The 12,274-nt window shown below is 35.0% G+C and overlaps 2 protein-coding genes across 3 annotated transcripts; one reads left to right on the top strand and one right to left on the bottom strand.

Annotated features, from left to right (window-relative positions):
• The first annotated feature begins 3,701 nt into the window (after positions 1-3,701).
• Positions 3,702-7,706, top strand: LOC122276533. 2 transcript variants are annotated; one of them, XM_043086341.1, is made up of 2 exons: positions 3,702-4,550; positions 7,372-7,706. In XM_043086341.1, the coding sequence occupies exons 1-2, from the start codon at positions 4,318-4,320 to the stop codon at positions 7,448-7,450; spliced, it is 312 nt and encodes a 103-aa protein (XP_042942275.1). In that variant the 5' UTR covers positions 3,702-4,317; the 3' UTR covers positions 7,451-7,706. The 2 variants fall into 2 exon arrangements, with proteins under 2 accessions (XP_042942275.1, XP_042942284.1); XM_043086350.1 differs by having other exon boundaries at positions 3,712-4,550; positions 7,232-7,706.
• A 978-nt stretch (positions 7,707-8,684) lies between these two features.
• LOC122276525 lies at positions 8,685-10,628 on the bottom strand. Its single transcript, XM_043086328.1, has 3 exons — positions 10,389-10,628; positions 10,197-10,285; positions 8,685-10,058 (listed from the first exon to the last, which is right to left on the bottom strand). The coding sequence occupies exons 1-3, from the start codon at positions 10,470-10,472 to the stop codon at positions 9,215-9,217; spliced, it is 1,017 nt and encodes a 338-aa protein (XP_042942262.1). The 5' UTR covers positions 10,473-10,628; the 3' UTR covers positions 8,685-9,214.
• Positions 10,629-12,274: the final 1,646 nt, after the last annotated feature.

Genomic DNA, 12,274 nt, shown 5'->3' on the forward strand with positions numbered 1-12,274 from the left:
CTTAGTTATTCAATGGATCTTTATGTATGAAGTATGTTTTAAGTATTGGGATATTTTCAGTTTGGTGCATAGTATTGCTAAAGAAAAAAATTATTTGCTGCGAATATTGCATAATGTTAGATGCATGTTAGGATTATTGCATCTTATATGTCATGAACGGGGGCAGGTAACCTTATGTTGCATGTCTCGACGCTTCAAATGTCCGTCCGATCCCAAACAGAATTTGGGGGCGTCACAAGTTCCCTGTCAATAGGAGACATCCTTATGGACTTAATAATGTTTTCCGAAATTTGCATGAGTCGAAATTTCACCGCAAGCCAAATTGTTTCTAATGTTTCAAGAACCGACTCCATTCGGGCCTTACATCGTCAAATCCGCAGCCTCCAACTGATTAGACATGGGAGGATGCCACGCTGGGAGGAGTGTTTAGCACATCTAAACCAAGAAGAGATTAGTGCACACCATGTTGAAGACTCCATGCACCGAACACCCAAGGCTACAGATGCCCTTCTCCAAACATCCTTAGCAATGTTACCAGAACATAAAACATGGTCCAAAGTTTTAGTACAGCCAGTCCCACAACAATTACAGTGCAACGCCAGAGAAATACCCATTGAAATGATACGAGCATCCATAGGGAGGCACCTGGACCATGCCTTCCATACACAAACAGACAATCTCTTAGGGAGAAGATTATGCCAGAATCACTCCTTCCATGGAAGATGCTCACCGCAAACTCTGATTATGTCCCAGGTAGTTGCAATGGTGAACTTACCATCTCAAGTGGGCTCCCATACATAAACATTAGACCCCTCCTTCCCTGTCACTACCAAACTCATCACCTCCTAAGCTCTAGACTCCCCAAGTAAATTCACGAGAGTACTCCCATTCCATTTATTTCCAACCCAAAAATCCTTGACCTGTAGACTTGGATTTACAATATGCTGAACATGGACACTCAGTGGCCCACACGAAAGCCAACGGTCATGCCAAAAGGGAAAATTTTCCTTTCTTGACTTGCACCTTTGCATGTTCATAAACTTCTGGAAAGACTTGCATGATGGACTTCCAAAATTGGGAACCGCCTGAATGGGAAGCAGCCAAATTTAAATTGCCCTTCTTCACGTACTTAGCTTGAAAAAATCTAGTCCATAGGTTATCCAAGGATATAAGACACCACGAAAAATTCATATGCATAGAATGTTGCACTTCATTAAAATCTCGGAGACCCAAACTGCCCTCCTTGAGCGGCTTACAAATAGCATACCAAGCCACCCACTTTTTCTTAGATTTTCCATTATATTCACCCCAAAAGAAAGTTGAAAGGATGGAGTTAAGTTTGGACAAAACAACCTTAGGGACGTTTAGCACTACCAATAAATGGGTGGCCATACAAGACAAAACATGTCTGAGTAAAGTAAGACCACCACCTTGAGAAAGAAGTTTAATTTTCCACCCTGCAACCTTATTACGAATTTTGGTAACCAAAGGCTCTAGTGCTCTTGTCGTAAGACGCCTTATCACCAATGGAATTCCCAAATATGTAGTTGGAAAAGACCCCTCAACAAAACCTGTCATTCGAAGAAGACCACACTTTCTTGAAAAATTAATCTTGTTAGACAAAAATAAAACCGATTTGTCTCTATTAATTAACTGACCAGGCCAAAGTTCATATGTTGCCGACGTTTGTAAGAGCATTTTAATGGATTTCTTCTCCCCACTAGTAAAAATAAGAATATCATTGGCATAAGGGAGATGAGACACCAAAGGGGCTCCTCTAGGATGATAAAACCTGCCAATTTTTCCCTCTTCAAAATTCTTCTGCAAAAGATGAGAGAACCTCCTGCATGATTATAAACAAATAAAGTAGAAGAGGATCCCCTTGATGCAAATCATGGAAATGTTTGAAAAAGCTTTTTTATGTTCCATTCATTATAATCGAGAACCAAGGGAACTTCACACATTCCTCCACCAAATTATAAAAGCAATAAAAAAAACCAAATTCCTTCAAGACTAAACATAGAAAAGACCAATTAACTTGATCGTATGCCTTTGTTATATCAATCTTCAACATGACATTACCTCTGTTACTAGTTTGATGCAAAGAATGGACCATTTCTTAAGTGCGATATTCTCATAATTTTTTTTTTATAAAAAACTAAAAAGATAATAAAAAAAATGGAATAGCCAAACACGACGTAAGAGTAGGTCTGCCATCCTTGTAGGAGGGAGTTGACGTTGATAGCACTTTCAAGGAATGAGACAACCCCATATATATAACACACCTTAACTTATTAATTTGTAAACATCATGGGACCGCAAATGTCCAAGAGAATTAAATTGCAATAAAAAGTTATTGACATTATAGATTTGGAAAAAAAAATCTATTTATAGACTTTCTTATTGATGCATCCAACACGATACTAATTTACTGATGCAGAAGCCTTTTACAAAAACGAAAATGTGTAGAAGACATGCTCTTCATATTATTGACATAACATGATTTGATTGATAATAGAATTTAATTTAAATTTTTTTATTAATTAAATCATGTAAGTAATGTAATAGTGTATCTTTAACCGCTACTTGTGAGTAGCATTGTTCTAACAGATATTAAATTGTGTGATTATCAATTTTATTTTTTATTTTTTATAATTATAGACCAAATTATGCCTTTAAATATAAAAATTTATTGTAATTTTACATATAATTGTGAAGTGTATAAACGCTGTGTAATTAGTTTAAAAAAGAGGAGGGATTACTATTAAAAATTAATTTTTTTAATAAATGTCTCATATTTTATTTATTTTTTTCAAAATGATTACGTGGTTGTTGTATAATTTACAGTTATAAATATATTTTCTTTTTATTAAAAATATATATTCAAACTGAAAAGGCGTAAAAATGAAAGTAGATAAGAATTGAAATTCTAGATTTCTTCTATCTTTTTTTTGTATTTGTATTGTTAATTTTCTTAATAAAATATGTGGCATAAGAAGAATCATAAATGGGAACTGCTAGTGGGGATGATAAACAACCTAAAGATTCTAAGTTTCTAACTGATAAATGCAAATCCAATTTTTTTTCTTTTATTTTAATTATTTTTTATATACATTTAAATATTTTTTTAAAATAAAAAAATATAAATTTATTAATAATTATTTTCTTAATTATTAAATAAAAAATAAAATTAATTAAGAGCCGGTGTTTTTTAGCGCTACTCTTTTAGAGTGAAACGCAAATTGTTATAATGAGAGTCTGGTAACTGGTTTGTTTTTATTAAACTTTGGTTCTTATATTTAAATATTATAATTTTTTAAAATTTTTATATAAAATAAAAATAAAAATTTAATTTTTTTAAATTTTAAAATAAAAATAATTTAAAAAATATATTTTAATAATATTTGATTTAATTTTTAATCTTTATTTTAACTCATATTATCTATAAAAATAAATTAAATTATTTGAATAATGAGATAAGATGAAATGATTTTAATTGAAAGTTGAATAAAATATTATTAGAATATTATTTTTTAATATTATTATTATTTTAAAATTTGAAAATTTTAGTTTATTTATTATATTTTGTATAAAAGTTAAAAATTCTCCGGGCCTACTATTTCTTATCCAATCTTAGCCGTCGATCAGAAAAATTCCCCGACTCACAATAAACTATTCCAAGTCTGACTGCAATGCTTTGTTTCCTGTTTGGTTCACTCCCTGACCAATCAGAAAAGTAGAAAGCTCTCTGCTTTTTCGTTATTCGTATTAATAGCAGTAGTTAATAGCTCAAATTCTGGAATATTAATTTTCTTAATCCAATCGAGTTGTTACTTTATGGGAGCTGTCTGATCTGTCTCATTCCTGGAATCAAATTCTCTCATTTATTAGTTGTTTCTCTCCAATTCCGTGATGAAAAAATAAACTCCCGTCTTTTTCTCGGGCATCTCTTCCCACCCTTGCTTGCCCAGTGATGGCTTTATTGTTATCTCTTTAAGTTCTAATGATGACTGTCATCATATTTATTCATTATATGATTTTTATCATTGCAAACTAAAGCTGGGAATGAGCGTTGACCCCGTCTGTGCATTAGGAAAGGCTGTAGTTTATACCAGAACCAACCTAAAATTTTTCGAATTTTTGGGGGTACGGTTTGTGAGTTCTTAATTTTCAGGCAATTGGGTGAATTGGGTTTCTGATAAATTCCGGAAATTATCTAAATTTTGGATTAGAGATTTGTGCTTTGCTCTGTTTTCATCGGAGCTGATTGGCGAAGAATTTGTGTCGGTGTTGAGGATTATTGATTTTTTCTTTTTTATGGATACGGATGCTAAGCTTGTTAATGGATACAAAAGTAGCACTATAGGTGCCACAGACCCTGCAAAGGTTCAGGATCACCGTGTTAATGGAGAGGAGGATAGTGAGTCCAATTCGCTGTTGCCGCCTAGGCGAGGTGGGATATCGAGAAAGTCGGAGAAGACGCGGCTCAAGGTGCAGTGGAACGACAAGAACGGGAATAAGCTCGCAGAGGTTCTGGAGTTCTATCCGAGGTAATGTTTGCGCGGCGTCATGTACTTAAATATGAATGGTTTTTGATAGGTTAAGAATACTGGTGTTTTGGTTGTTGTTTTTCTTTTCCCGAGTAGAGAGTTTCTTGGTTTGGAAACTTATGGTAGCTAGTGCATGGAAGCTAAATTATTGTCATTAATCTATGTATATAGTGTTTTAAGACCACCATTGTTTGATTATCTATATGGTAGCTAATGCATGGAAGCTAAATTATTGTCATTAATCTATCTATATAGTGTTTTAAGACCACCATTGTTTGATTATATGTTTTCAACTATAAAATTAATACGGGCCCTTGGAATTCAACTAAAGTACATAATCATCTATATTTTCCAATTATTGAAAAAACATGTAAACCTTTCAGACCATAATGCATTACAATTATTTCAACAACTTAAAAATCCATGAAGAAGTTTGTTTCATTATGGTATTGTTGTAAGTGACACCAGGCAGTACATTCTCTTTTTAGTTTGATGAGTTGACGCATGGCATTTTGGAGGATTTGTGTGTGTAAGCTAAGCTACACCCATTATGTTCAGCCTTATATTTTTTGTAAGCTAAGCTACACCCATCATGTTCAGCCTTATATTTTTCTCCTTTCATGCACTTCTATGCTGTCCATGGGCACATCCTTTTAGTGGTCGAAGACTTGAATGATCATGGGTAGAGTGCGAGAGTAAATTTCTATATTCTGGACTTATTCATTTAGATTACTTTGTCCATGTTACTACATGTTTCGTCAGTTCGCTGGGGATTTCTTTTGTTAGGTGGGTTTGCATATAATTGGTTTCATTTATGTGCCCTTGTTTGTTGAACGGTGGACACACCATATATTGGCTAAATATTAAATTACTGGCTGACACACCATTTTTGTATGACCTTTTATCTGTTAAATTTCTTCCATGCTTCTAATCTGGCAATGTATTTCGTAATATATGGAGATAAATTTGTTAAGAAAGGGCCACAGTTTCTTTCTTTTTGAAGGATCTCATGCAAAGTGGAGTCGGGCTTTGCAAGTGAATGTCTCGGATGATAAAATTTATATAGACTTGCAACATGATTTCAGAATTGTCTAACTGGATAACATGTTTGTAGAAGGATAGGAGCTCACTTGAGTATATCGTGCTGAATATGTTTGTGCCGTAAAAGGTGAAGCTATAGTTGAGTGATACGTAGCACAAAAAAGAGTTGCATCATTTTTTTTTTTGGGAATTTATGGTTTATACTTTGGCTTTAAACAAGTTCGTCACATTTTTTGGTCTTGGCCTTACACCACAAATATTTGTGTTTTCTGAAGAGAATAATTGACAGGGTTTAAGTTGGCACATGATGAATTGGTAAGCCGAAGTAATGCTGTTTAAGCACGGTATTAACCTTAGGCCGTTGCTACCTTATTCAACCTTGGAAGATAATTATGTCTAATCTTTAACATTATTTACTTTGGCAAGAACTTAAATATGCATGTCTTAGGTTGCAAGGGTATTATAAGGATCTTAGGATTAGAGCGTTTCATATTTAAGAACATTTGCAAGACATGAACTTCAATGTTTTCCTTATACCCTAACCATGGCCATAGTATAGTTTCTCTAAATAGAAACACATGGTCGAGACAATTGAAATTTCTTTATTACTTGGTTGGGCTCTTCTTCTCAGACTCCAATTTTTCATTGCATTTGCCTCTTTGTGTGAGATGGTGAATTTTTATATTAGAAAGGCTGGAGCACACGTGGCAAATGTTTGGACGGACAAAATTGTTGTCCTTTTTCTATCGTGTTGAATTTTGGACTGGCCGATGTATTACCTTAAAAGGATGGGACATACATAGAAGGTTTTAGGGCATGCAGAGTTATGTTCTGAAGGACCAGAAAACAATGTCATCGACTCATCACATTTTATGCACAACCCAGGTGCTACTTATGACAATACCTTATCACTAAAATAACATGGAGAAGATCAGTTTTTCATCCTTTCAACTAAAAGACGTTTAACATTTTCACTCCAAACCATGATTAGTGACACATATGTCCTCAAGCTACCAAAAAATTGTAATGCGTATCCTTTGTTACGATCTGACAGTCAAGAGTTGTTCAGCATCAGCTATTTTCATTCACATTAATGGCTAGAATTAGACACGACTGCTATTTGTCAATTTTTGTGGTTGGATGGTGCAATGTGTCAATTGGAGGTGCAAATTGGAGAATCACTATTACTTGGGAGGTAGAAAGAGTCTCTTCCCCAAATAATAGTAATTGAAGGTTTGATGCATAGAAGACAAATAATTGTTTCAAACTCTTCAGTTTGATCCACTGCCTTCAGAAGTAATTGAGCATTCATGTATCCTAACATGCAATGATTGTTTCTGGAAGATGTCAGTAAAGAAAGTCAATAAACACTATCCTGATTTAGCACATAACTTTATCTGTTGCTCTAAGAGAAGTAAATAATTTTTTTTTTTCTTTCTTTCTGATTTTTCAATCTGATTCATTTCCTTCAGAAATAAATTAATACTAGGCAGTATAGCCTAATGGACTCCAGTTTTATGAAATATGAGATTAAACATAGAATTTGTGACATGTTTGCTTCAGTATTGCATAGTAGTTTTTTAGATATGTCGTTGGTTTACAATCATGTATCATCCCCACTCCCCTGTTTGTGCCTGCAGTGATGCAAGTGACTCTGACGATGAGGATTCAGATTCTTGCATCTGTACCGTAATGTAGATTTCATTCGGTGAACGAAGTGTCAGAAAATTTCTTTTGGATAAACTAATGGGGCATTCTCTCCAACTTTTGATGATTATAGTGCAATTCCGACATCCACTCATCTTCAAGTTGAAAGGATAGGCCAGAGGTTCAAAGCTGCAGTCTTGTGTTTAGCATGATATGTGTGCTATTCATTAAAGTGAAGTCTAAAGCCATTTCTTAGGTGAGATTTTGGTGACTTTCTTGGAACCATAGGCTAACTGTATGGATCTCCTCATCGTGTTGAAATCTGATGAGGGTGATACCAATATTGCTTTACTTATTGTTTGATACGTATTCAAAGAATCAAGCTTCTTGATGCTTTGCCACGCACATTTCTTTTGTATTGTACAATATACACCCCAAAGAATATTGATTATCATGTTTAACGATGCATATGTCGCCTCAATTCTCTCCTTTTCATCAGTATCGAATCAACAAAATTAATCTGCTGATACACCCCACTCTTTCTTACAACCATCCCATTTTGCATTTACAGAGGATTATGTCTCCTATGAACTTACAATGTGACATATGCTCGATAAATAAAAAATCTGAAAATGGCATTCATTTTTACCTGAAAGAAGCATAATGTGCCAAATATTTTAGGACGTGCTAAATGCATACATTCTTTCAGCCAGTGTAGTTTGGAACGTGTTAAACCTCTATGAAACTTCATGGTTAGATTGAATTGTGGCTATTGAATCTTGTATTATCAGTTGTATTCTGATTTAGAATATCATGAAACATTCATTCTTTTTAATGAGTTGATTCTTATCATATACCATGTTTGTACTATCTTCGTCTGGAACATAAACCTCCATATATTCCACTAATTTATGCATTTCTTTAATTTAGTCAAAAGACATTTGCATCCACATGGTCCATTCGCTAATAGGCATGACGAGCACATAAATTATAGATTTTTTGTCAATTGGAACCCTAACCCATCGATCATCAGTAGGATGGTTTGTTAATGGGAACCAATACTTTTTTTTTGATAAGTAGGGAACCAATACTTGCTTCCAAATGTGAGACTTCTCACGTAAACAATCATGTTTTCCACTATCATTCCCCGTGCTTATATTCTTATGGACCTGGTTATCGATATCTTTTCATGAGCAGAATTGCCAAAACCGCTGGTTGGGCATTCATTGATCTCAGAAGGTGAAAGTGGCTCTCAAGAAGTATTGCAGATGAATTCAGACTGAGTTAATTCAAAATGAGTTTGAGAAGTTTTATGAGTCTTCTTTCTTTATTTAGGGTAGAAGGATTGACTCATGCCTTTGGTGTCGTCTGGACACCCTTTTGTGCGCTACTGATTTGTAAAAGCAATATCCTCTTTGTAATATCCTTAACTCAGATGGGGGAGAATGATGTCAAAATCAGCGAAATTGAATGGTTCCATTCGTAATCAATCCCTCATACAAACAGTAAGACATAACAAGAGACAACCAAAGCCCACTGACACGGTGGAAATTGGAATAGAAAAATACCCAACGACATTATTCACAAAACAATCGGAAGAGGATCAAAGATTAGAAACACAAACGCAAACAACACGCCAGATTGTTCACACTCTGTCTAAAATAGCCAAGAAATACGAGAAAAACTAGCTGTGGCTGTGCTGCTGTTGTAATCTTCATCGTTGTATCCAAATTAGCCATGTTTACCTGTTGCACTTTTTAGTGGTTGTGCAGAAGTAGGCTGAGTTCGAATTTTATGATCACATTTCATACTAGATACTCCCTTGAGAATTTGATATACGAGTCTGCTGCTATTAACACCAAATATCCCCCCGCAGGCAATTTAATCTTCTGATCTCTAGAAGACTAGAACTTCTAGCTTCTCTTCTTCTCCTTGGATAGGATCAGCAAGACAATTGTTTGTTCACTCAAATGGCTTCAAGAGCAATGGGTTGTGATCTCAGATCTATTTGACTTCGGTAACCAGTTTGAAAGGCTGGCATCAACGGCAATTTCTTGCATTAGAGGATTGGACTGGCTTGGATGGGAGAAAGACCTTGGATCTACGATTGGCTTCAAAGTAAACGGTAGAGTTGGGTTTTTCATTGATTCTATGTTCTCCTTCCTCTGGCGCTCAGGTGCTGCTGCTCTCGCTTTGACTGCTTTCCATTGGGTGATGTTTTCTATTGGGTTTAGCACAGAATGCACATACTGGCTTCTATCTCGAGCATTTTGATGCAACCCAGGTGGCTTAAGTTCTCTGACGTTTGATGCACAAGTGGGCATTATGTTGGTGCTTTGATCCTTTGTCAACTGAACCGAAGAAACAAACTTTTGTGATTCCATATATGAAGACTCCAACTGCCAAGAAACCTCTTCTTGGCCTCGTTCATGGAGAATTTCATTCCCTCCATAACATTCTTCATCACCGCCGTCACTGTTGTCGTCAATGTCATCGTAATCATTGATATCATCATCATCATCCAGATCAATTTCTTCGTAAGCAAAGTCGTTTTCCTCATCGTAGCTGTCACTGCAATTTTGGTACCTATAATTTGTGGGGTACGAGCCCATTGTCCATTCTGTCCTACCCACCTTTGAAAACATAGGGAGGAGGCCTCCTTCCTCTGTTTCTTCCCATTTCTTTATCTTTTCTTGCTCCTCATCGCTCTCCGAAAGATTGTAATCGGTCGGAACCGGCTCATAGGTCTGGACATTCAAATTAAATCTGACCTTTTTTCTGACTTTGAGGCTAGGCCGCTCCTTGGGTTTGTCTCTAACTCTGAGAAGCAACAAAGACATTACAATAGCACCTAACATCTATCATATACGAGAGAGAGAGAGAGAGAGAGAGAGAGAGAGAGAGAGAGAGAGAGAGAGAGAGAGAGAGAGAGAGAGAGAGAGAGAGTCAATGTCTGACCTGAACTCAGAACACGGGCCAATGGGGTCTTCTGTGATGTCAAGATTTAGAGACACAGATGAATCCAAAGGTTCATAACTTCCATGCTTCTGCAACACAGTACAATAAACTAGCTCAACAATGAACTAAACCAATATGAAACGAAACTTCAGAAAAAGAACCATTTGTTGAAAGTTTAAGGCATGAGTTTACCTTGTCTCCAGATATAACATTAAAGGAAGGTTTTCGCCGCCTTCGTTTGTTGGAGAAACCAAAACATGCAAGAAAACACACCATGACTGCTCTCTGCTAGGTTCAGAAAGAGCGAGGAATGTTGTTCATGATTTGAGTTCCTCAATGCAGGCAGAGCGAGAGACGAGAGAGAGAGAGAGAGAGAGAGGGTTTACTGACACATTTATATTTTAAGCTTCTACTTGGCTCCAACGGGTTTTTGAAAATAGTAACGTTGTGAGTTTAATGATGATGGATGACAATGTGGTGGGCGCACGAGGTTTTTATAAAAGAGAGAGGACAAAATCTCCGCCTTGTCTGAAATGTGCACTGCAAAAGGGCAGCTCTGTCACTTTTGCCCTTTATCGTATTTTCCTTCGTTGCGTTTTTGGGGCTGTGAGAATTTATGGATTGAGCAGTCAGAAATATTTGTTCGATGCTTTAAACAAGTTGCCCGTTGGCCTACTCATCATCTACACAACTCACACTTTGTAGCCTTAAGGCCCACAACCTTTCAAAGGTCCACCAGCAAAGGTTTAGGTTTAAACACAACACAACGGCATTGAGAATGCATTGAATAAAAAGCTTCTCTCTTTCCTAGTTCTTTTAAGCAAAAATTTCATTAAAAATATATAAAGAGTGAGGTTGACATTTCGATAAACATCGATTTAAAACATTACAGTACATGAAAAGAAAAATAAAAGGGTCATGACGCCAATAGATTGGTTTCAATTCATTTATTGAAAAAGGAAAATCATCTTAAATGATAATTTTAACAATCAGTCAAGTATATTACAGTTTTACCAATATAATAGATGGTTGACAATTTGTGTTGAGTATGATTTTGAATTGCTTGACGAAGAGACCCAGTTCCTCATCTCTAAAATCCTTAATTAGGAAAAAAAATATAACATTGTTGGGATATAAGATATTAACTTTTGAAATAGTGAGGCAAATAGGCAAGAAGATATCTAGTTACTACAATTTGCAATACCAGATTATTTAAAGGAAATTCGTATTTTTCACATGAATGAAAAGGATAGGGGGAGCAACCTCCTTAACCGATTCTGATCATGGTAATACCATACTTAATGAGAATCGGACATGATAAAGGATTAGTCACAATCACTTTTAAGTATAGTTTGCGTTAAGATATAAAATAAATGATAAAATTAATCTCTTTTTATCGATTCGAGCTTTTAGAATAAGTGGTAATTTTACATAGTATCAAATTAGAGGTCTTGAGTTCGAATCCTGATTTTACATGTGAAGTGAATGTTAAGATATAAAATAAATAATAAAATCTACATCTTCTTATAAACTTATACTTTTGAGACAAATAGTAATTGGGGTAGGTTTAGTAATCAAAAATTCTCATCTCAAACTTAAAATTTTCATCTCATCATTACACTTTTCCCAAATTTCCATACAAAATATAATAAATAATTCAACTTTTTCAATCTCAATATAATAATATTATTAAAACTAATATTTTAAACTCTCATCTCAAATTTAAAATTCTCATCTCTACTCCCAAACCTCCCTGACGCTAAGAAATTCAATGAATTATTAGATAACGAATACTAATACTTTAAGGCGAATACATATTCGGATTCCAACCAAAATAAAATAGCATATGGTATATAATTTTCCTTCTTCATTTTATTTAAAAATAAGGTTTTTTCACGGAGTAATATATCCACACAACACATGTAAAAGAAGGATATTTTGATAAGATAATGTTATTTTTTGTAAGATAGTTTACAAAAGTGACCCTCCTTTTAAAATATTATTGTGTAAAATATTGTAAAAAGTAACATTTGTTTGTCATTTTTATGCCCTCTCCAATTCTTCTTCATTGCGGCCGT

Source organism: Carya illinoinensis, chromosome 1 (genome assembly GCF_018687715.1).
Source record: "Carya illinoinensis cultivar Pawnee chromosome 1, C.illinoinensisPawnee_v1, whole genome shotgun sequence".
Taxonomy (NCBI): Eukaryota; Viridiplantae; Streptophyta; class Magnoliopsida; order Fagales; family Juglandaceae; genus Carya; species Carya illinoinensis.